This window comes from Balaenoptera physalus (genome assembly GCF_965194825.1).
Source record: "Balaenoptera physalus genome assembly, chromosome: 5".
Lineage (NCBI taxonomy): Eukaryota > Metazoa > Chordata > Mammalia > Artiodactyla > Balaenopteridae > Balaenoptera > Balaenoptera physalus.
Window position 1 is genome coordinate 136,675,594 of NC_138884.1, and position 25,747 is coordinate 136,701,340.

Consider the following 25,747-nt stretch of genomic DNA (forward strand, 5'->3'; position numbering starts at 1 on the left):
AGAAAAAGAAAAAGAAAGAAAGGAAAAAAAAGTCTTCAAAGAACATTCACAATATAAAATTAAGAGGGACAAGAATTGACCTCACAAAATTATTTTAGTTAAAAATTAGCATAAAAATGAAACTAGCTTAACTGCTCTATAGAAAAATTGATCAAAGAGTTAATTTTGTTTAGTGGAATTTGCTCCTGAAAATATTTTATAAGTGTTATGACTAGGGCATGCATTGTCCTGAAGCCTAGGTTAAGGATTTTGGTATTTATGCAAAACTACAGGAAGGCATTAAGGGTTTTTTTCAGGTGGCGCAGGTGGGGATGGTGTGGGGAGATGTGGAGTTGTGGGAGACTGAATATGATTTAATGCATTTTAAACAGCTCATTCACTCTGGCTGCAGTGAAAAGAACTAGTTGTAGGGGGCCAGCAGCCTAGGCAAAGAGATCAACTGGCAGGCTATCAAAGTGGTCCAGGTGAGGGATGATGATAGCTAAAATTATGATGGCAGTGGATACAGAGAGAGTTGGATGGATTCCAGAGATGGATTTCAGGTGATGGATTGGTGATGAGTTGGAATAGAGGATAAGCGAGTGGTGCCTTTTCAAAGAAATAGAGAATCCTGGAAGAAGACCAGTGTGAGGGAATGGATCTAGAGTCTAGTCTGGCATGTACAGATTTTTGATGTCTAAAAATAGACAGTAGCATATATGAATCTGAGGCTCAGAGAAGAGGTTTGGGTAAAAGAAAAAAAACTTGCAGTCACTGGTGTTTATAGGGTAACTGATATTATAGCTATGGTTAAGATCTTGAGGAGCCTAGGGAAGAAAGAGGACAACGGTTCTCAAACTTTTTGGCCTCAGGAATCATTTATACTCTTAAAACTTGAAGACCCTAAGGAGCTTTTGTTTATGTAGATTACATTTATCAATATTACTACATTACAAATTAAAACTAAGAAATACTCATATATTATAAATTTATTTATTTTTGGCTGCATTGTGTCTTTGTTGCTGTGCGTGGGCTTTCTCTAGTTGCGGCGAGCGGGGGCTACTCTTCATTGTGGTGCGCGGGCTTCTCATTGCGGTGGCTTCTCTTGTTGTGGAGCACAGGCTCTAGGTGCATGGGCTTCAGTAGTTGTGGCACGCGGGCTTCAGTAGTTGTGGCTCGCGGGCTCTAGAGTGCAGGTTCAGTAGTTGTGGCGCACGGGCTTAGTTGCTCTGTGGCATGTGGGATCGTCCTGGACCAGGGCTCGAACCTGTGTCCCCTGCATTGGCAGGCGGATTCTTAACCACTGCACCACCAGGGAAGACCCAGAAATCTTTTAAAATATTGATTAATTTTAAAATAACAATAATAAACTCATTACATGTTGTATTAGATTTCTAGGGTTGCTGTGAAAAAGTAACACAGACTGAGTGGCCTTAAACAACAGAAATTCTCTTGCAGTTCTGGAGGTTAGAAGGCCAAAATCAAGGTGTCCACAGGACCATGCTCCTTCTGAAGGTGTTCCAGTGAAAGATATGTTACATGCCCCTCTCCTAGCTCCTGGTGGTTGAAGGCAATCTTTGTCATGCCTTGGTTTATAGATGCATGATTCCAATCTCTGCCTCCTTCCTCACATGGCATTCTCATTCCTATGATCAAATTACTCTGTTCTTATAAGGACACCAGTCACTGGATTAGGGCCCACTCTAATCCAGTATGGCCTAATTTTAACTTGATTACATCTGCAAAGACCTATTTCCAAAGATCACATTCACTGGTACTGGTGGTTAAGACTTGAATGTATCTTTTTGGCAGACACAATTCAACCCACAAATGTTAACATTTATAACGTTTTTAATAAAAATAACTTTGTTTTCCAATACACCCCCCCCCCAATTTTTTTAGTGAGTAGTGTAGCATTATTTTAGTTTTGTAAAACTTTTAAATATCTAACTTCATGGAAGACAGCTGGACTGCCATATCTGCTTCCGCATTTAATCTGTTCTGAAAGGTTAAAGTATATGAAGAAAATCTGGCTGGAAAAAGGAAAAGTGTTTTCCTTTTCAGATAATTGAGGATATTCTTCTTTGATACTACACCCAAATACTACAAGTGATAGTTTCTTAAACTTTGCAATGTGGTATCTCAAACCATATTCATTTTCATTCTTTGATTCATTAAAAACCATTGTTCTGTATCCTGGAACAGAAAGAGGATGTTAGTGGAAAAAGTGGTGCAATCTGAACAAAGTCTGTAGTTTAGTTAATAGTGTTGCACCAATGTTAATTTCTTAGTTTTGACAAATTTACCACAGTTACGTAAGATTTTAGGGTAGCTCAGTGAAGGTCATATGGGAAATCTTGCTACTGTCTTTGCAACTCTTCTGTAAATTTCAGATTGTTTTGCATTAAAAAGTTTTTTTAATGGATGCTCATATTAACATGTTTATTAATGTTTTGCAATTAAAAACATATTTTCACCTCTTATCTTGCTTTATCATAACAAATGGGTTGGCAGTAATGGCTGGAATTACTATGTCCATTTTATAAAAGAAAAAACAGTGAAAGAAGATCAGATACTTGATAAGATTCTCACTGTTGAATGGTAGAGCCAGAGCTCTTCCCCTTCCCCTCCTTCTGTCTCAATCTTCCAGAGAGATTCCCCTTAGCCTGGGCTAAGGACTCTAATCTTTTATTTCTGTAATGCTCAGAACTTACTTTTATCGTAGCCCTTATCTCATTATATTTATTTATTTTTTATGTGGACCATTTTTTTTTTAAGTATTTAATTTATTACAATATTGCTTCTGTTTTATGTGTTGGTTTCCTGGCCCCAAGGCATGTGGGGATCTTAGCTCCCGGACCAGGGATCGAACCCGCACCCCCTTCATTGGAAGGCGAAGTCTTAACCACTGGACCACCAGGGAAGTCCCTCATTATATTTAAATAGTCAACTATCTGTGCCCCACCCTTTCTAAACCCGGTCTGTGAAAGAAGCAGGTCTGATTCATTTTTTATGCATGCATAGTTCAAGGACTACCAGATGGTCCATTAAAGTTTGCAGAATGATTCCAAGGGCAGTGCTCTTTCCACTATACCAGGTTATAGTTTTACACTACAGTTGACCCTTGAAAATCAAGGGTTAGGTTAGGAATGCTGACCCTCTGCGCAATAGAAAATCCTCCTGTAATTTATAGTCAGCCTGGCACTGCGTATACTTGGTTCCTCCATATCCCCTGTTCTGCATCCCCATATTCAACCAACCCTGCTTGGTCCTGTACTGCTGTAGTATTTATTATTTTAAAAAATCCGGGTATAGTTGGACTCAAGCAGTTCAAACCCCTGTTGTTCAAGGATGACTGTATATTATTTAGATTCAGCCGCTGAGGAGAGCAGGAGGTGGTCGCCTTGGTGGAAGATCCTGTTCTTTGGGGTAAACTGCAATCTGCTAGGGATACTTTTGCAGGCTCCAGTTAGAAGTGAGACGTCCAAGGATCACTCTAAAGATAAAGTAGTCACCAGGGAGTAAAGTGAGAAGCACCGTGACAAGGGTAAAATTCAGAATAGGCACCGCGCCTCCAAGGATAGCAGCAGCGCTGGTCTTCGTGCAGCTCTACCGCCACCTCAGCAGCAGCCCCGGCTCAGGCGCTGGGAAAGTTCCAGCACGTCAGGCACCTCCGGCTCCAGCAGCTCCTCTGCCAGTCAAGTCCTTCTCCACACAGATATGACAAGAGGCCGTGTTCCTGCTCCCAGTCAAACCACCCAAAAGAGATGGAAGAGGAAAGAAAAGGAGGAGACGTTCCCCCTGTCCCCACCCCAAAGGGCGCCAAGCATGGGAAAGCTCACCAAGACTGTGACCAAGGATCATGGCATGGAGATATTCTCCACCTGTGGGAAAATTAAGACGATTGACACGCCTGTAGAAGGGAAGCACCTTGATCTATCTGAAGGCCAAACATAGTAGAGCTTGAGAATCCATTTCTAGGCGAGAAGGCCCTGAAGCACATGTACAGAGGATAAATTGATGACCAGGGGACCAACGCCACCGGTGTGCTGGCCCCCTGGCCTAGGCAGCCCCCCAGGTGATCTAGCCCTCCCGGGAGAAAGCTGCTACTGGTTCCCCGGTGGCGCAGGTCATGCCCCCCCGAGGCTCAGGTCTCTGTGCGCCAGTGACCCCCCTTTGCCGGCCACGCCACAGTCCCAATTCCTCTGGGTAAGCGGGGCCACTGAAGTTCATGTCCCCTGTAGTCTATAGCCCACGCAACTCGGTTTTGTCACTGTTCTACAATGGAAGATAGGAAAGAAATCCTCTCAGAGGCAGGCTTCTAAAGCAGCAACTGAGACTTTTCCTGTGAAGGCTGAGCTCTGGTTGCAGGAGTGCTGTTGGTTTGGGATGGACCTCCAGGTTCCTGGCTAGAAAGCTCACACATTTCCAGCTCCTGTGACAGAGTCGGTTCAGTGGCAAAGCCAGCAGGGACAAACAAGGCTCCAGGTGGCAGTGTGGCCCCTGATTGGGTGCACATTTTTCCTTTCCATAGATGACCTGGGGCCACACTGGTGGCCTGGTCATACTCTTGCTTGTTACCCTGAGAGATCCTTCGGGAAAAGGGGGGAAGCTTTGCTGCAGCTGCCTCTTCTGTTAGGCCTGGCCCCTTGCTCCCCTGCCTGAATCCTTTTCTGACCTCTAGCGTCAAAACAGCCAGAGAAGAGCCTCTCCCTGTTATCCCATGTTAGTTGACATAAACGGTTGTTTTTACATGTACTCATGCACATACACGTACACCCTACATCTCCCTTTCTCTCTCTGGAATAGGTGAACAGGTCAAGAACCAGCTCTGCAGAGTCATCACGGACCCCACTGTGGCTGGTATACATGGTGGTCCTGCAGGTTACCTTGGCAGCATCTACATTGTTTTGGCTTTTATTGTATAGTCAGTATAATGGGGGAGAGGGGCTGGAGGTTGAATTAATCACCAATGGCCAATGATTTAATCAATCATGCTTAAGTGATGAAACTTCCAGAAAAATCCATAAGCAGTGGGATTCAGAGAGCTTCTGGGTTGGTGAACACATCAAGGTGCTGGGAAGGGGGGGTGACATGCTGGGAGAGAGCCTGGAAGCTCTGAGTTCCTCCTCCCCCTTACCTTGCCCTGTGCATCTCTTTCATCTGGCTGTTCCTGAGTTGTATCCTTTAAAATCAACTAGTAAATGTTAATAAAGTATTTCCCTGCGTTCTATGAGCCATTCGTTCAAATTACCAAACCTAAAGAGGGGGTTGTGGGAACCTCTGATTTGTAATTGGCTGGGCAAAAGTGTGGGTGGCCTGAGTACCATGTTTGTTGCTGCTGTCTAAAGTGAGGGCAGGGACTTCCCTGGTGGTCCAGTGGTTAAGAATCCACCTTCCAATGCAGGGGACATGGGTTCGATCCCTGGTTGGGGAACTAAGATCCCACATGCCGCAGGGCAACTAAGTCTGTGCGCCACAACTGGAGAAGCCTGCACGCCGCAACGAAGAACCAGCACAGCCACGCCCCCTACCAAAAAAAAAAAAAAAGTGAGGGCAGACTTGTGGGACTGGGTATTTTAACTTGTGAGGTAGTTAGTGTCAGAATTGAATTGAGGGACTTCCCTGGTGGTCCAGTGGTTAAGACTCGGCGCTCCCAATGCAGGGGGCCTGGGTTCGATCCCTGGTCAGGGAACCAGATCCCACATGCCGCAACTAAGACCCGGTGCAACCAAATAAATACATATGAAAAAAAAAAAGAATTGAATTGAATTCTTGGACACCCAGGTGGTGTAGGAGAATCAGAAAATTGGAGAATTGGTGGCTGGTGTCAGAAAACACTCCAGATCTATCATCAAAATCTGTTCCAAATATTCACCTGTAAATGCTGATCTGTAATGAAATTTTACATATTTCAACTTCGAAAACGACTTTTCATGTAGATAGGTACTGCCAAATAACTAATATCAATTTAAAGCAAATGCTTTTAATTCAACATATTCATCATCCTTTGCAAGGCAGTTATAGCATTTGATTAGATTCTTCTCTCTTATTATCTATCTGGCTTTTAGCAATAGTACAAAGTGATGACAACACCACACATGGTCTCTGTCACAACTACTCAACTCTGCCATTGTAGTGCGAAAACAGCCACAGAAAATACATAAATGAATGAGTATGCTGTGTTCCAATAAAATTTATTTATGGAACTGGAATTCAAATTTAATATAGTTTTCATGTACCACAAAATATTCTTTTTCCTTTTCCTTTTAACCATTAAAAGATGTAATAACCAAGTTAAGAGGAAAATTAACTAAGATTCAGGCCTTTGGGCTGGAAGATCTGGTTAGAAAAGATGTATAGGCCAGAGGGAATTGTACTTTTATTCTGAAAAGCTGCTCAATTATACAATTGGCTTTATGGTTTTGGTTTTCTTGGAGGGGAAACTTGAAAAGATGTCTAGGGTCCACCATTTTTAAAGCTTGCATCAAATATATTCTAGACTTCTAAATTTTTGTGCAATATGCTATTATCAAGTTGATGGAGGTCAAATTTTAAGCTAATAGCTATTGACCTCAGCCATTATCATATTCATGCCGCAACCAAAGATCCCGCATGCCGCAACTAAAAAAGATCCTGCATGCCGCAACTAAGACTCGCTGCAGCCAAATAAATAAATAAATATTAAAAAAAGAAAAAGTGAATGGAGAAAAGTGTTTTAAAAGTCAGGCTTATAAGTCTAGGGATCTAATATACAGCATGATGACAATAGTTAATAACACTGTATCAAATACTGCAAATTCACTAAGAGGGTAGATTTCAGGTGCTGTCATCACAAAAAATATACGGTAACTATGTGAAGAAAAGATATGTTAATTAGCTTGACTACAGTGTCATTTTGCTATGTATATGTATAGCAAACCGTCATCTTATACACCCTAAATATGTGAAATTTTTATTTTTATAAAAGACCCAAAAATAAATAACAAAGCTAAAAAGTGTAAAAACCACTGAATATTCTGTAATAACCTATATGGGAAAAGAATCTGAAAAAGAATGGAGATATATATATATGCATAAATATAACTGAATAGCTTTGGTGCTCACCTGAAACTAACATAACATTGTTAATCAACTATACTCCAATATAAAATAAAAATTAAATTAAATTAAAAAAATGTAAAAAATATTCTTAGCTTGCACCTGTATAAAATAAGTGGTGGACAGGATTTGACTGATGCGCTATAGTTTGCCAAGTCCTGATCCAGATAATCCATATAACCCTGAATCATTTTCTTTTTTTTAATGGAAGGTGGGGTCTCTTTTTTTAAAATATTTATTTATTTTTGGCTGTGTCAGGTCTTAGTGGCACGTGGGATCTTTTGTTGTGGCACTGGGCTCCAGAGCGTGCAGGCTCTGTAGTTGCAGTTCATGGGCTCTCTAGTTGTGGTGCGTTGGCTGCAGAGTGTGTGGGCTCTGTAGCTGCAGCACGGGGGCTTATTTGCCCCTCGGCATGTGTGATCTTAGTTCCCCAACTAGGGATCGAACCTGCGTCCCCTGCATTGGAGGGCGGATTCTTAACCACTGGACCACCAAGGAAATCCCAATTTTCTAAGTAGTATATTTTCACTAATGCTTATGATTGCCTTGGAAACAAGAAGTTTTGGAGTAATAAATATGTTGTTCTTATTTAAGGAACATGTAATAATAATAACAACATTTTAAGTCAGAAAAAGAAAGCCAATTGTCTTACGTTTTGTCTTACCAATGTATGATTTTGTAACATTTTTAGTCATTTGAAAAATATTGGCTCACTGAGTTATGCAGACCTTCCAAACGTTGACACACTTGATTACACAACATTTAAAAAATTACATTCATTAATGTGAATATGGTCTCTAGATTACACAACAGTATGGCATCAATGTCAATTTTCTGTCTTCTATAATTTTACTGTGGCTATGTGAAATGTTAACATTTGAGAAATCTGGGTGAAGAGGATACGAAAATTCGTTGTACTATTCTTGCAACATTTTGTAAGTCTGAAATTATTTCAAAATTAAGCATTAAAAAATAAAGAAAATGTTTATAATGGTAAAAAGAAATACATTAAAATCACTACTGATCTCATCAGAAATAATCTTTAAGCATTGGGAAGCTATTGAACTCATGGTGGTAGTTACAAGTTTTTCAAACTTCTAATTTTCTCTTGATAGCCTGAATTTTATCACTGGCAACGAATATCGTCAGTTGTTTCCATTGACATGAAAGGCTCACTTGATTTTTGAGAAAATGTCTGCCAAATTACCTAAATATGAACAAACCTAGTTTGTTGTCAGGTGTTCTTTCCAGTACAAATGAATTCAATGAGAAACGTAGCTAGTCCACTTAAAACTCAAACAATCTCAGCACTTATCCTCAAGACAATCACCATACTTTGATATACAGCAGAAATGATTTTTATATACTTCGTATTTCATCACATGGAATATTAAAAACACATGCACGGTTAAGTTTTAATCAAATTAATAATTTTTACTGCTCCATCAAGGACATTCTAAGGGGAAGCTTACAATTAAAAGAAAAACAAACTGTGAATGTGTGACAGTGAAGAATACAATGACTGCTAGTACAGTTTGGTGCCACTGCCTCGATTCATATGCTAAGTAGGCATAGATTTATCTACCATTGCTTTTGTGCCATCAGTGCAAGTGTCAACACAGGAAAAAGGCAAATAATATCTTAATATTGTTATGAAAATAGTTTTGACCTCATAGACTCCCTGAAAGGGTGCCCAAGGCCTAGGGTTTTGGGGAGCACATTTTGAAGATCTGCTATCCTAGGACATAGCCTTGGACACCTATACCAACAATTAACGTTTAGGCAAAGAAAGATTAAAACGGTAGACTGAGAAGTAGCTAGAAAGGCAGAAGGAAAACAATGAGAACGTGGTCTCGTGGAAGTAGGGAAAAGAGGAACAATCAGGAACTCATGGAAAAACAAAAACTGTACCAGAAAAATCAATAACCATATATATATGACTTTAACTAAAATGTAGTAAAGGCCTTCCCTGGTGGCGCAGTGGTTAAGAATCCGCCTGCCATTGCAGGGGAAATGGGTTTGAGCCCTGGTCTGGGAAGATCCCACATGCCGTGGAGCAACTAAGCCCGTGCTCCACAACTACTGAGCCTGCATGCCTAGAGCCCGTGCTCCACAACAAGAGAAGCCACTGCGATGAGAAGCCCGTGCACCGCAATGTAGAGTAGCCCTCGCTCGCCGCAACTAGAGAAAGCCCACGCATAGCAGTGAAGACCCAACGCAGCCAAATAAATTAAATAAATAAATAAACAAATAAATTTATTTAAAAAAAATGAAATGTAGTAAAAATTTGTTTATTATCTTATACTGATGGAATATAAGATATGAATCCATTTGATCTTGTTTCTAGGGGATCCTGACATTGACACCACAGAGAAGGAAATGCAATCTTGGTACACTACATTGTTCTGTAGTGAGGAATATCTACATACTCATAAGAAAATATAAATCTGTTTATGGATTCTTCAATTTTAGAACCAATCTATGAATAAAGCATAAAGAAGTGCATTATGGCTACACAATAGAATATAAACAATTAAGCTTGACAATGTAAATGAAAGGAAGAAATGTTGTCCAGGATGTGGCAAATTCTCAAACACTGCCAATGGGAGTATAAATTGGTACCAGAGTATGGAAAATAGTTTGGCAATATCCACAACAGATGAGATATGCATACCCTATGACTCAGAAATTCTGTTCTTAAAATTATACCCTAGAGAAATTGGCACATGCACACCAGAAAAGAAAAATTTTACCATAGCAATATTTATAATAATAGCCCCAAACTGAAAACAGCCCAAATGTCCATGAACAATAGAATAAATAAAAAACTGTGGTATAGTCATATAATGGAATATAAAAACTATAACAAAATGAATGACTTACAGCTGCTTTAAACAACTTGTATGAATCTTAAAAACAATATTGAATGAAAGATGACACAGGGACTTCCCTGGTGGCACAGTGGTTAAAAATCCGCCTGCCAATGCAGGGGTTATGGGTTGGAGCCCTGGTCCAGGAAGATCCCACATGCCGCGGAACAACTAAGCCCGGGCGCTACAACTACTGAGCTTGTGCTCTAGAGTCCACAGGCCACAACTATTGAGCCCACGTGCCGCAAATACTGAAGCCTGTGTGCCTAGAGCCCGTGCTCCGAAACAAAGAGAAGCCACCACAATGAGAAGCCCACACACCACAACAAAGAGTAGCCCCTGCTCGCCGCAACTAGAGAAAGCCCCGCTCAGCAACGAAGACCCAATGCAGCCAAAAATGAATAAATAAATAAATAAATTAATTAATTAATTAATTAATTTAAAAAAATAGGCAAACCTATGGGATACATACTTAAGTGATAGGCCATAAAGAAAAACAAGGAAATGATTACCTCTTAAGGGGGAGAAAGTGCTGTGAATGGGAAAGGACACACGCAGGTTCTAATTCTTGACCTGGTTAGCTGTTCACTTTATCCATTCATTTGTATATTTGTTGGTTTTGGTTTTGGGGAGGCATTTTTCTGTGTATGCTATATTTCACAATAAAGAAGGTTAAAATGTTAAAAATAAAAACAAACAAAAATTGGAATATAGAACATGGGGTAGGGTGATATATTCTCATTTTACAGAGTGCGGATATAAGAGATTCTGTCTAAAATTGATGGAGGGAATTTCATGGCAGCCCAGTGGTTAAGACTCCGTACTTTCACTGAGGAGGTCCCAGGTTCAATCCCTGGTTGGGGAACAAAGATCCCACAAGCTGTGGGGCGTGGCCAAATAAATAAATAAAATAAAAAGAGTTTTTTAAAAAAAAATTTAAAAATGGCTTCCCTGGTGGCGCAGCGGTTAAGAATCCACCTGCCAATGCAGGGGACACAAGTTCGAGCCCTGGTCCGGGAAGATCCCACATGCTGTGGAGCAACTAAGCCCGTGCGCCACAACTACTGAGCCTGCACTCTAGAGCCCGCGAGCCACAACTACTGAAGACCGCACGCCTACAGCCTGTGCTCTGCAACAAGAGAAGCCACCGCAATGAGAAGCCCGCACACTGCAACGAAGAGTAGCCCCCGCTTGCCGCAACTAGAGAGAAGCCGGCGTGCAGCAACGAAAACCCAACACTGTCAAAAATAAAATAAATTAAAAAAATAATAAATTTATTTAAAAAATTAAAAAAATAAAATTGATGGAGCAGTAAGTAAACATTCAAATATGTTCTTTAAAGTAAACAGATAAATGATAAATATCAAAAATAGGGAGGGAAGGGAGGATGGGCTACTGTAGGTGTGCTAAATCCTCATGTTTTATAGTGGCAAGTCAAAATTTGAAAGATGGTGACTTTGGGGACTAGGACTCAGTGAGGTAGAATATTTTTTTCCTACTATAAACACTATAAACAATATTGTACCATTTGGTTTTACCATATGATAGAGTAATTGGATTTAAGAAACAAAATAAATCACCGCAAGCTATTTTTTTTTAAAATATTTCTGAACAAGCTTAAGGAAAAAGAAAGGCAATATAGTGTAGTATATTGTTAAGCGTATGAACTATGGAGAAATTTGGGGCCAGATGGCTTGGGCTCAAATCTTTGCCTTGGCACTTTCTTAACTGTATGATCCTGGGCAAGCCATTTATCCACTTGGTTTCCTTGTCTGAAAATGGAGGCAATAATCATTTCTATTTTATATGGTTGTTTTGAGGATTAACACATGCAAAGCACTTAGAATAGTGTTTAGTATATGTGTGTTAATTATTAGGTATCATTGAGTATTTAATTCTAATAAATGAAAGATGAAGGCTGAAAATTAGTCAGTGGACTTATTAACATGTAGGTCATTGATGATTTTAATGATATGATTGAGTGTGGAATCAGAAACTGGACTGAAGATGAAGCAGAAAAGAAATAGAGATACATACTGAAGTGTCTATAGGCAAAACTGTCTCAGATTTATTTTAAAATATTGCAGGAGAGAACGACTCTGTGTGTGTGTGTGTGTGTGTGTGTGTGTGTGTGTGTGTGTGTAAGTTGTAGCAGGCAGAATAATGATCCTGTACAGATGTTCTAATCCTTGGAACCTGTGAACAGGTTACCTTATCTGGCAAAAGGGCTTTTGCAGATGTGATTACATTAAGGATCTTGAGATGGGGAGATAATCCTGGATTATACAGATGGGCCCAATCTAATCTTTTTTTTTTTAATAAATTTATTTATTTTACTTACTTATTTTTGGCTGCGTTGGGTCTTTGTTCGAGCGGGGGCTACTACTGTTCATTGTGGTGCGTGGGCTTCTCACTGCGGTGGCTTCTCTTGTGGCGGAGCATGGGCTCTAGGCACATGGGCTCAGCAGTTGTGGCTCACAGGCTCTAGAGTGCAGGCTCAGTAGTTGTGGTGCACAGGCTTAGTTGCTCCACGGCATGTGGGATCCTCCTGCACCAGGGCTCGAACCCGTGTCCCCTGCATTGGTAGGTGGATTCTGAACTACTGCGCCACTAGGGAAGTCCCCAATCTAATCTTATGAATCCTTAAAAGTAGAAGAGGGAGGCAGAACAGATGCGCAAAGGGAGATTTGACTACATTACAGAGGAGGTTGGAGATATGTGATGTGAGAAGGACTCAACCAATAACTGCTGGCTTTGAAGATGGAGAAAGGGACCCCTGAGCCAAGGAATGTGTAGGCAGCCTCTAGAAGCTAGAAAAAACTAGCATCTACATAAAGGAACGAAGCTCTGACAACACCTTGATTTTATCCTGGTGAGACTCCTGTTGGACTTCTAACCTACGAACCTCAAGATAATAAATTTTTGTTGTTTAAAGCCACTAAATTTTTGGTAATTTGTTATGACAGCAATAGAAAACTAATACAGGGGTATATATAAATGAAACAAAAGTGTCAAAATGTGGTTAATTGTTAAAGTTGGTTGATGGGTAAATGAGAGTTCCCTATATTATTCTATTTCTGTTTATATTTCAAAACGAAAAGAAATAATAAAAGAGATCTGCTTCGATGCACTTGGAGAAGTTGATGTATTAAATACCAAATATAGGGACTTCCCTGGCGGTCCAGTGGCTAAGACACCATGCTTCCACTGCAGGGGGCATGGGTTCCATCCTTGGTGGGGAACTAAGATCCCGCATGCTGTGCCTCATGGCTAAAAAATAGAAAAAACAAAAAACAAATATAAGTTATTATTTTTCAATGAATAATGTTACTGCTAAATTAATTAGACTCTGATCTTCACTGATCTACATATCCCTTCTCTAATAGGCAAATCTTGATGGGAAGCCAGGTTTGGCCATCACAGAATCAAGAACAATGGGGAGCTAGGAGAGTTAGTAGTTATCTTCATGCCTATGTACTTTATGATGGACAGATATGTCCATCACTACTTTGAGATGTTCGAATTCAGAAGACAGGACACTCTCATTTCAAGAAAATACTAGCGGGAATTACCTGGTGGTCCAGTGGTTAGGACTCCTGCTTCCACTGCAGGGGACACAGGTTAGATCCCTAGTGGGGGAAGTAAGATCCTGCATGCCACACAGTGTGGCCAAAAAAAAAAACAAGAATACTAGCAACATATTAATATATATCATATCCAATTATTTAATAAATTTCTTAAAGCACTGTCTCTTTTCTAAAATTAATTAATTAATTTTTGGTTGTGTTGGGTCTTTGTTGCTGTGTGAGGGCTTTCTGTAGTTGCAGCAAGTGGGGGCCACTCTTCGTTGTGGTGCGCGGGCTTCTCGTTGTCGTGGCTTCTCTTGTTGCGGAGCACAGGCTCCAGGCACGCAGGCTTCAGTAGTTGTGGCTCGCGGGCTCTAGAGCTCAGGCTCAGTAGTTGTGGCGCATGGGCTTAGTTGCTCCACGGCATGTGGGATCTTCCCAGACCAGGGCTCGAACCTGTGTCCCCTGCATTGGCAGGCAGACTCTTAACCACTGCGCCACCAGGGAAGCCCAGCACTGTCTCTTTTCTACTACCACATACCTGTAGTAACAACAATAGCTAACATTTTGATGGTTTTTAACATCATGGACTAGGCAATGTATCAAGCATTTTACATATTTTAACTCTTCTAATTTTCACAAGAACTTTATAAGGTAGGTACCATTATTATCCCCATTTTATATATGAGAAAACTGAGTAAATACAGAGAGCAATTATTCAAATATAAGCGAACAATTATGATCCTCTGAGCATTCACAGGCAATCACTTGAGTCATTTAACATGAATAATCGATTATATTCCACATAACTTTTTTTCTTAATTCCATCCTTCTTCCCAAGGGTAACCCCTATCCTGACTTTTTAAAAAAATTATATTTATTTATTTATTTATTTTGCTGCGTTGGGTCTTCCTTGCTGCACGAGGGTTTTCTCTAGTTGCGGTGAACAGGGGCTACTCTTCTTTGCACTGCCCGGGCTTCTCATTGCGGTGGCTTCTGTTGCTGCGGAACACGGGCTCTAGGCACACGGGCTTCAGTAGTTGTGGCACGCAGGCTCAGTAGTTGTGGCTTGTGGGCTCTACAGCGCAGGCTCAGTAGTTGTGGTGCACGGGCTTAGTTGCTCTGCAGCATGTGGGCTCTACCTGGACCATGGCTTGAACCCGTGTCCCCTGCATTGGCAGGTGGATTCTTAACCACTGCGCCACCAGGGAAATCCCTCCTGACTTTTAATAGATTGATTTTGCTCTTTTTGAACTTTATGTAAACTTAATTTTATATAAATCACAGTGTATTGGTTTGTGTCCTCCATCTTTTTTGTTTAACAGTTTAACATTATGTCTATGATAATCCCATTGTTTCTTTTTTTTTTTAATTATTAGCACCTTTAATTATTATTTATTTATTTATTTGGCTGTGTTGGGTCTTCGTTTCTGTGCGAGGGCTTCCTCTAGTTGCGGCAAGTGGGGGCCACTCTTCATTGCGGTGTGCAGGCCTCTCACTATCGCGGCCTCTATTGTTGCGGAGCACAGGCTCCAGATGCGCAGGCTCAGTAGTTGTGGCTCACGGGCCTAGTTGCACCGCGGCATGTGGGATCTTCCCAGACCAGGGCTCGAACCCGTGTCCCCTGCATTAGCAGGCAGATTCTCAACCACTGCGCCACCAGGGAAGCCCCCATTGTTTCTTATAACTATAGTTTGTTCATTTTTCAAAGCTGTATGGTATTTCATTATATAACTATGCCAGTAATATATTCTACTGTTGATGAACAGTTTGGTTATTTCTAGTTAAGGGCTATTATAAAGAATGCTGCTATGAACATTTGGTTCATGTCATTTGGTGCACAAATTACTGTTGAGTAGGACTAAAATGCCTGGGTCAGAGATATGTTCCTGTTCAACTATAGTAAATACTGCCAAACAGACTTCCAAAATGGTTGTGCTAATTTATATTACCAATGTATAAGAGTTCTCACTTATCCCCAGCCCCATCAACAATTTTGGTAGTGTCAGACCCTTTTTTTAGTCACTCTGGTGGGTTATAGTGTTTTCTCATTGTGGTTTTAATTTGCATTTCCCTGATTTCTAATAAGGTTGAACATGATTTTCATATGTTTATTCCCTACATTTTGATTCTCTCAGATGTTACACTCAGGGTGTGTCACCTACAGTTAATTCTCAATAATTTCTCCTACTTAATTACATGCTAAGAATACTAAGAAAATGAGGCAAAGTGCTTATTCCCACACTTCTACCTCAACCCCTATTAGTTATTCTAGGGAGAAATTTAGAACTTGATTTCCTTCTTTATCTTACTTCCCACAACTATTAGATCAGCAAGTCCTATTTCCAAAATGAATCTTAAGTCACTCTATTGCCATATGTGCTGCCACAACTTGAATCCAGACCATCAACTCATTCCTGGACTACCACAACCACTTCTTTTTCACAGTTTGGATTTTGCCACTGCCCATCTCCCTTCATTTTCCATACTGCAGCAATAGGGGTGTTAATTGTTAAAACTTTTTGGTGGCTTCCTATTGCTCTGAGAATAAAATTCAAACCCTGCCACATCTAGAAGCCCCTGCAGGTCTGCCTTAGGCTATCTCTCCAATCTCATCTCTAGCCATGCTTTGTTTATTGTGTCCTAGCTACAGTCCTCTTACCAGGCCTTGGTAAATACACTCCCACTTCTTACACCAAGGAGCTTACACCAAGCTCCTTTCATTTTAACAGAATACTTGTCCCATAGCCTGTTCCTTCTCATCCTTTAATTCTCAGTTTAAATCTTACCTCCTTGATTGGTTTTCTTCATAATACTTATCAACAATCTGTAATTATTGAGTTTGGTTTTTGTCAGTTTCCTCTAATAATAGTAATAGTAATAATAATAGTTGTAGTGGTAATGATGACAGATTTTAGTTATTGACCCTTACTATCTGCCACGTACCACTCCATGAGTTTTATTTATTTATTTATTTATTTTTAATGTGTTTATCCTGTTCCTGACCCCAGAACAGGGCCAGATGGACAACAGAAAGGTCTCTGGGAATGTTTTTGTTTTTTGTTGTTTTTTTTTTTTAATTTTATTTATTTTTAAATTTATGGCTGTGTTGGGTCTTCGCTTCTGTGCGAGGGCTTTCTCTAGTTGCGGCAAGTGGGGGCCACTCCTCATCGTGGTGCGCGGGCCTCTTATTATCGCGGCCTCTGTTGTTGCGGAGCACAGGCTCCAGACGCGCAGGCTCAGTAGTTGTGGCTCACGGGCCTAGTTGCTCCGTGGCATATGGGATCTTCCCAGACCAGGGCTCGAACCCGTGTCCCCTGCATTGGCAGGCAGATTCTCAACCACTGCGCCACCAGGGAAGCCCCATGAGTTTTATTTTTAAAAAAATTTATTTATTTGGCTGTGCTGGGTCTTAGTTGTGGCATGCAGGATCTTTAGTTGCGGCATGAGGGATCTTTAGTTGCGGCATGCAAACTCTTAGTTGGGGCATGTGGGATCCAGTTGGGATCCAGTTCCCCGACCAGGGATCGAACCCAGGCCCCCTGCATTGGGAGCGTGAAGTCTTAGCCACTGGACCACCAGGGAAGTCCCCACCCTATGAGTTTTAAATAAACTTACCCTTTTAATCCTCACAGCAACCATACAACTAGGTACAATTATTCTTCACATTTTACAGATAAGGAAACCAAATCACAGAGAGGTTAAATAATTTGCTCTCAGTTTTACTGTTAGGAAGTGGCAGAGCTGACATTTGAACCCAGATAATCTAGTTTCAGTTTAACCACTGTGCCACTATCATTTTTTTAGAAACTGTAGGTTACAATCTGTATGTACCTGTGTCAGGAAATTAATTTAGTGCTTTTTTAGAAAAGTAAAATGGAATAGATCACATAAGAATGTACTCATTTGTAAGGATATGTACTGGTTTGTGAAGCTTTTGGTTCAATTATATGTATCAAGTCACGAGGTGTGAAAGCTACTGCACTATGCATTCTGCCTTTCTGTGTAAGTTCGTGAACTGACCAGTTCACCAGTGTATCCCCAGGGTCTAGCTCAGTCATGGGACCACAGTAAGCACTCAGTGAATACTTAACTAATTGATTAAAATTAGCTATAATAAGTTTTAAGAAGGTGACAAAAACTTTTCCCTAATTTCTCTGATGTCAGAGAAACTTTATTTTTTCTAATGTCAACCACTGAAGTTCATTTGAACTTGAATTTAAAGATCTCATTTGTGTTGTGCCAGTATTCATAAAGCTATACTAATATTAAATATAACTGGATTGTGTGAAGAATTCAGAAAGGTTATTAATCCTTTGTATACCCTATTGTTTGAAAATCCCTGTTCCTTGAAACCTGGAAGAGAATTCCTTGAGCTTATGCTTTTAGAGTTATTTTTTAAAAATATTAACTATTACTTCATTATTTGTGTTATTTCAAGTTATTGTAGAAGAAAAAAGACTAAATAGTGTGGCAGGAAAGGCAGACAGTGTTCAGTATCAATCCTAGCTATTACTGGCTGAGAGTTTTTAAGTAAGACCCAAACTTTTGAGAGAGTTCCTATTCTGTTAAACTGGTGTATTAAAACCTACCTAAAAGTAGAGAGATAGGAATGGCAATTTGGTTGAAAGGTAGCCTAGATTTGTTTTGGAGCTATGTTTACATGACAAGCACAGTGTTTTTACCTATTTGTATGATACAGATAAGTAAAAAAAAGAGCAAAATTTTCTAGAGGTGCTTTTATTCTCACTTTAAGATTGAATACATCAGTTGTATTAATCGAAGGGAAGGAGCAAAGCCTTTCAAACACACATTAGCACTGACCCTACCTTGAAGGTTAGAGATAATTGGAAGTATTTAGTACTTCTCTGAGAATTACCTCATAATTAAAGCAGTTATTATGATAAACAGGGCCCAAGGCTCTGCAACTGGAGGTAATGATGTTTCAGTGTATCTAGTTTAAAAATCTAGTCCTTTGAAGAGTTATTTTAGGGCTTCCCAGGTGCCGCAGTGGTTGAGAATCCGCCTGCCAATGCAGGAGACACGGGTTCGAGCCCTGGTCTGGGAAGATCCCACATGCCGCGGAGCAACTAAGCCCGTGCGCCACAGCTACTGAGCCTGTGCTCCAGAGCCCGTGAACCACAACTACTGAAGCCCGCGCGCCTAGAGCCCGTGCTCCGCAACGAGAGAAGCCACCGCAATGAGAAGCCCACGCACCACAACGAAGAGTAGCCCCACCACAACGAACAGTAGCCCCCGCTCGCCACAACTAGAGAAAGCCCGCGGGCAGCAACGAAGACCCAACACAGCCAAAAAATAAATAAATAAATTTATATTAAAAAAAAAGAGTTATAGGAAGTTAAAAAAAATCTCTGGGTTTAGTTTTATCTTCTCCTTGAACTGTAGGACTTTGAAATAGATTATATCTAATGCATTCTTTGAAACCTTTCTAGTATGCAGTACAGCTATCTATCTGCACATTGGGTTTTTACCAGCCTGAACCTCAACTGCACTGGTAATAAAAACAAAGATCTTGATGTTCTCTTGGGACTTTGATTTCCTGAGACACCAGGGAGAGGGGGAGGAGAAATGGGTTCAATCACCTGAAGACATATTAGCATACTCTAAACAGGAAAAACAAGATTCACCTTTTAGAGGCTCATTTGAACATGAGATCATCAAGTTTGTATAATTTCTTTAGGTGTTTCATAACTTCTGAGGCCTAGAGAACCATTTTCTCTTTTTTGAAAAGATAACCCTATACCTCTGTTCTAGATTCCAGTTTTTCATTAAAAAAAAAAAAAAAAGTTCAGGCTTCTAACTTCAGTAGTTCAGTAAAATTAAAGCCACATATCCTGGTTAAGTCTATGGATTTAAAAGCAATAAAAATAGGCAGTATTATTGAGCTAAGGTCTTGGTAAGCATTTTACACATATTATCTCATGCAATCCTCACAATAATTGTATCAAATAGGTCTCAGTGGAGGCAGAGAGGCTGGCCAGTTAAGAGGTTGTAACAGTATTACAGAAGCATAAAGGCAGTTTGGAGTAGGGTGGTGGCAGTGGAGAAAGCAGGACTTTGTGACAGACACTTAGGAGGTACAATCAGTCTTGGTGAGTGTCTAGAACACTGCTTGGCAGATGCTTGAGATATATGTAAATGAATGGATTATGGAGGATGAGGGTTATATGGACTCCTAGGTTATATGGTGGTCCACTCACTAGGATTGGGAAAGGGAAGAAAACCTGGTTAAAGGTGACCTCCCTGGTGGTGCAGTGGTTAAGAATGCACCTGCCAATGCAGGGGACACGGGTTCAAGCCCTGGTCCAGGAAGATCCCACATGCTGTGGAGCAACTAAGCCTGCGAGCCACAACTATTGAGCCCGTGAGCCACAACTATTGAGCCCACGTGCCTAGAGCCTGTGCTCCACAACAAAGAGAAGCCACCGCAATGAGAAGCCTGCACACCGCAACAAAGAGTAGCCCCCACTTGCACGACTAGAGAAAGCCCACGCACAGCAATGAAGACCCAACACAGCCAAAAAATAAACAAATAAATTTATTAAAAAAAACAAAAACCTGGTTAAAGGATGTACCTCTCTCACATTCCTACTGATAACTGGCTTTCCCATCCCCATTGCCTTGATGGCAGTATTCTGAACCAATAACCTGTTTCTCCAGGCCAGATGGGGATCCTATCCAAGGGCAAATAATCCATAGGATGGATAATGATTTGTGTGATCGGGCTACAAAAAAATAAATTAAGTCTTTCTTTGATGATTTTGAACTAAGAAGCAGAGGAAGAATCTTGCTGAGTAGAGGCCAGATGACAAACTAACGGGGCTTCAGCAATGGCAAATTAGGTCAGTCAGGTTCCCATCAGATACCAGATGGAAAACTCAAACTGAATAATTTGAAGAGAATTATTAAATTATTTACAGAGGTGCAGGTAAGAGTTGGGGAAACCAACAAGGGATAATGCAGTACCCCAAGGACTAGCGGTTATTACACTTAGGCCTGAAGAGGCAAAGGGAAGGATTAGAGATTAACTGTACAGAGAAGGCTCTGCAGTCAACCCTTGGTGACCCATCCTGGGGAATAAGGACTATGACCCCACTATCTTCTGGCCTTGAATCTCCTGCCGATACTTCCCACTACCTGAATCCATGGAGATACCAAGCAGAACAAGGGATTATCGTAGGTGTAATCTGGGTGGGTCAGCCCTCCCTGACACAGAGCAGGGAAGGGGTGGAGAACAGACATGGAGGAGCAAACAGAAGATAGGTGAAGTTGTTTCCAAGAGGCAGTTACGTGGAAGCAGGAGTTAGTAATATGCGTTTATAAAAGGGAGAATAGCCAACTCCCTTCACTGACATTAGTGGCACTGCACTACAGTGAAGATACCCAAACACCTACTGTCGAGTTCTTTGCAGACCTTTTGAGTACACATTTACCCTCCAGTTCTTCTCTCCTTGGAAGCACAACCTATTGCCAAGAAAGTCCTGTGTTTCGTCAGTAAAGCATCTTTATGGTTTTTCACTTAAAAAAAAAAAACCAAAACAGCAACAAACAAAACCACCAACCATAATTAGGTAGCCCATATGAATCTAACTTTGGGAACCATTCCACATACCCTTTTTCTCAACTGAATCCACGTCTTTAATCCACGCATATTTAAATAGATGGTAAAATAGAAAGTGTTCTCTGAGTCATGTGGAGTGTGAATTTGTTGACAGGCTTTTGTAAAAGAGTCAAGCATTACTTGGCGAGACTCCAAAAGGCTGATTATAGCAGGAAGAGCACTTAGTTGGTAGTTAAAAACACAAGGCTTCACCAATAAGAGAGCTAGAAAAGATGGCGCCTCTCTGGAATACACTTAGTGGTGGAAGCACAGTGGAAAACAAGAAAGGCTTTATTGTTTATAGTTGTTGTAATGTGCAAATAGTTTATTGGCCCTAGGAAAATAAGGAATTTATGCCTAGTACAACTTTTGAGTAAACAAAAAAAGATAGTATCTCGAGTTTAATGTGATTGAAGCAAGACTCATGGGAGGGGAGTCCTGTACACATTTGGCAGCCCTTAAAGGAAGCCAGGAGGGACCCATTGTCAAGTCCATACGAACGTCAGGTACAGATATTTTCAGGGGGTTGGGGGGGACGGTCCCTCAAGGGAAATTTTTTTCACCTAGCTGAACCCATTTTCGGCGAACTTGCACGGGAACAGAAACATTATTAACTCATAAATACACACATATGAAACCAATATCACTCATTTGAGTGCCAAGTAGAAAGCTCTCATTGCATTTTAAAAATCAAAATATATTTGTACCTTTTTAACATATAGCCATTCCAGGAAAAAGTATTTGGAGCATGGTTAATTTGTAAAAAAGTGTCCTCTACAAATTCAAAAACATGTGTATAAAATAAACAACAAGGACCTACTGTAGAGCACAGGGAAGTATATTCAGTATCTTGTAATAACCTATAATGGGAAAGAATCTGGAAAAGAATATATATATGTATAACTGAATCACATTATAAAAAAAAAAGACACACACAGAAAAACCTCATAAAATTGTTTAAAAAGCCGGCGAAGTATTAACAATCTGTTTTACTCCATACGACTTTAAAAATATTTCGGATCGTGGGTGGGAATAGGGGCGGAGAAGTGCACTAATCCTAGTGCCGGGGCAAAGGTTTCATAACTTTACCTACAGATTACAGTTTTTATTTTGGACGCGGCTCAAGATTACAGATGACCGCAGTGCCCCAAAGCGCCGGGGGAAACTTTTTCACTGGGCGAGGCGACAGACGCAGGGGACAAGGTGGCCCGGTGGTGGTACCCAGGCCCATTCAGGAGCCGCCCAGCCTCGGCGGCCAAGATTACCCACCTCGCCTGGAGTCAACTGCACTTCAGGGCCTGGGGCAAAGCGACCCCACCGCCCGCCCCGAGCCACGTGCGTAGCGCGCCCCGCCCCTCGCTCGCAGCCGGCGGAGCGAGACGCGAGCCCGTCGCGAGTCACAGAGGATTGGTGCGCGCCCCGCCCCTGCGCCCGCAGAGGGAGCCGCCGTAGCCCGCGAATCGGGGAATCGCCCAGTTCTCTCTCCTTCCCCCTCGGCTGGCCGCTGGGGCGGGGCCAGCCCTCAAGCAGGGCGGCACCCAGGAGGGAGAGTCAGTCAACCACCGCGGGCGGCGGCCCGGCGAGGGCACGAGCCGGTGAGCGGCCACGTCACGCTCCTCCGGGAGGCCCCGCCCCCACTCTATCCTCTCGGACCGCCCCCTCCACGCCCCCGCCTCCGCCTCTGACCCCACGCGCAGTTACTGGCTCTGGGAGCGCGAGCCTCCCTGATTCTGCTGGAGGTACTACAGCTTCGCGTTGCGGCGTTTCTGCCGCAGCCCGCGTCAAGTGAGGGCTCCCGGCCCCCGGCTGCGGCGCCCGGCGCGTGTTGGCAGGCTCGGGGCTCGCGCCGCTGACGCGGGCTGGGCCGGCGGGCGGTTAGCGCCCCGTTCGACGCCGGGAGCTCCGCGGCCTGAGCCGAGGCGGGCGGCCGGGCTCTCGGGTTCTCTTCCCCAGGCCGGAGCCAGTCGGTGTTCCGGCGGAGAGACGGGCAGCCGGGCTCCCTGGCCCCGGGCCGCCCCCGGCTGGGGCGGCTGGGGCAGGGGAACGATGTCTGCTCGCGTCCGGGTGCCCGCCGCTCACCCTCAGGAGGAGCGGCCCGCGGTACCAGCTGAGAGGGAGTCGCTGTCGGCCGCGGCGAGCCGGCAAGCCGGGAAGCTGCCTCCGCCCGAACGGGAGGGCAAGGAGGCGGCGAGGGAGGAGAGGAACGCGCTCGCCACCAGCACGGGGGCGCGGGGAGAGCCCTTGCCGGCGCCCGTGCTGGGACACAGCGTGCCTCAGGCGGCCGTGTCCGTGAAGCCCCTGGCGCTGCACCTGGCGCACAAGGCGCGCGGGCAGGGGGGGCCCTTCGGCTGGGAGCCGCCGCCACCGCTGCCGCGGGACTCGCCGGCCGAAGACGCCCGGGAGGAGGAGGCGGCGGCGGCAGGCTCTGAGGAAAAGCTACCGCCGCCGCCGCCGCCGCCGCCGCCGCTGCTGCCGCGGAAGGAGAATCCCTGGACCAAAAAGCCTCCCCAGCACCTGTCCCCCGCCGGGACGGGGCCGCCGCCGCTGCCCTCACTGGAAACCCTGGAGGCAGGTCTGTGGCTCCTCTGCGGTGGGCACCGGGAGGGTGTGTGCAGGGGTGACTCGCGTGGCGGCAGAGGCTGGCGGGGGTGGGGTGGGGTGGGGGAGGGGCAGGCCTCCGTTCCCTGTCAGTCGGAGGTATTTCGTTCCAAGGTGTCATTCACTTTGCCTGTTTACATAAATGGACATCTGGGAAGGGAGCAGCAGGAAGAGGTGGGACCTCGGGTTCTCCTTGACTGGTGGGGCACGGCGGGGGTCACGGAGCTGAGCCGCTCGGCGGGCACAGCCTCACTTATGTCTTACCCCACGTGTTAGGGACGTGGGACAGCTGACTTTAGGTAGGTGTTGCAGTTCATCCTATAGAAAAGTTTCTGTAGACTTTTTAAAAAGAGGTGAAGCCAGTCGGAGCAAGGGGGTTTATATGTTAAGTGGAAGAGCAATTGTGAATTTTTTATTGTGAAATAATTGGTAAGCTGAAAATTTCAGTGTTTTCAAAACCGTGCTAAGTAGTCATATTAAAAATGAGATGCTGTGCTGTAGTTGCTACTCAAAAGCTTTGAGTTTACGACTGTGGTGGAAACTGGTTGAAATGAAATAGGATAGTTGACGAGAGAGTGACTTGCCCATTAGGTGAACAGTAGTCTTCTGACATTCAGTTAGCTCCCCTCTCTAGTGGAGGTAAGATTATGGCACTGCGTTTGAATGCTGACCAATGCAGTATGGCCCTTGGTGCTTTATTTTGGTTATAGCAACTGCAGGTTTTTTTTTTAAATTTTTAGTTTAAGTGGAAATACTAAATAAACCGAAACAGAAACCAGTATCTCCTAGTTTTGCTTTCTAATTAAGTTGTAGTAAATTAATTGAACTTTTCATATAGAAATTACAGCTGTTTACGTACAAGTCTTCACTCTTCTTAAAATTAAGGTTAACAGTGGAACAGGGAAAATTCAAGCATGCTTACAGGGTTGTGAGGCTCAAAAGAGATAAAGGAAATGGTTAAATATAAGGTGATTGTTATAGACACACATATTGCAGGTACAGAGGTATAGTAACATTTCTTCCAAGGAACTCCAACAGAGTGAGATAAGTGATAATTGATTTGCACAGTAATACTCAAATCATTTTTTTTTAATGCTGTGGTACAGTATAACTTTATTTAAACAAAAGTTATTTTACAGCTGAGGTCTGATAAATGGTTTTTAAATCATCATTCTTGATAAATCTTAACACTTGCAGAAAAAGCTGTTTAAAATTTTGCTCTAAATTTAATACTGCCACCAGTCTCTCCTAGCTGCAAAGATCTATTTGTTTACTAGTATTAATAACTGAAGTGAACAAAAATCTTAAAGCAAAATCTCTATAAAATTTAGCAAAGGGAAAGAAAACTCTAGTGAATCTTAATGGCTGTTTCCCCTTCCTACTTCTAGACTTACACACATTATACATTATATTCAGTGATCTACAAAAAAAACCCTATTGGTTGTGCAGTTAATTTGACAGGTTTTAAAACTTTCAAGATGAGACTCAGAAATTTTAATTGGAAATGACCTTGTGAAAATATTTAACAGTTTAATATAATTAACCTACAGGTGCCTTCACTGGGGTCCTAAATCTTTGTTGGAGATTAAGAACCAGGTGATGCTTGATGTATGGTGTGGTTCATGGGGATTTAAATTTTGCTGATGTTTCTCTGTAGGCAGCATTTCTGTTCTTGGAATCTATTTTGTGCCCTCAGGAATACCGTTCTTCCTGTGTGAAGTGCTAGAGTAACTTTATAGCCTGTCTCCAGTACTGACTCTATACTTCTACACAACTTCTATTAGTAATTGAATAACTTAGGTAACTTTGATAAGAGATTTGTTGTGTAGAAACGCACAACTTGGGTTCTAGTCCAGATAGTGTTACTACCTAGCTAGTTGACTTTTGTGACGATTTCTGGGACTTGTAAATGAATGAAGTGGATATATTTTCTTTCATTTCTTAATACCAGATTGCCTTCTATAACCTGGGTCTGCCGGCTTCCTATTTTCCTAAGCAAATTTGCAACCTCA

At 42.4% G+C, this 25,747-nt stretch overlaps 1 protein-coding gene and 1 long non-coding RNA gene across 12 annotated transcripts in view; one reads left to right on the plus strand and one right to left on the minus strand.

The window, feature by feature from the left end:
* Window positions 1-966: 966 nt before the first annotated feature.
* LOC309661007 lies at window positions 967-22,665 on the minus strand. 2 transcript variants are annotated; one of them, XR_014263785.1, is made up of 5 exons: window positions 22,407-22,665; window positions 13,523-13,599; window positions 12,292-13,220; window positions 10,463-10,600; window positions 967-1,282 (listed from the first exon to the last, which is right to left on the minus strand). It is a non-coding gene; the product is annotated as an uncharacterized lncRNA (long non-coding RNA). The 2 variants fall into 2 exon arrangements; XR_014263784.1 differs by lacking the exon at window positions 13,523-13,599.
* A 194-nt stretch (window positions 22,666-22,859) lies between these two features.
* The window catches only part of LARP1B (La ribonucleoprotein 1B), a 129,577-nt gene continuing 126,689 nt past the window's right edge, over window positions 22,860-25,747 (plus strand). For 3 of the 10 annotated variants that reach the window (XM_082462105.1, XM_082462106.1, XM_082462107.1), the window contains exon 1: window positions 22,860-23,709. In XM_082462105.1, coding sequence (XP_082318231.1) covers window positions 23,184-23,709 — 526 coding nt within the window. In that variant the 5' untranslated portion in view covers window positions 22,860-23,183. The remainder of the gene's footprint in view (window positions 23,710-25,747) is intronic. The other 7 variants (XM_082462111.1, XM_082462108.1, XM_082462112.1 and 4 more) reach the window with 3 other exon arrangements.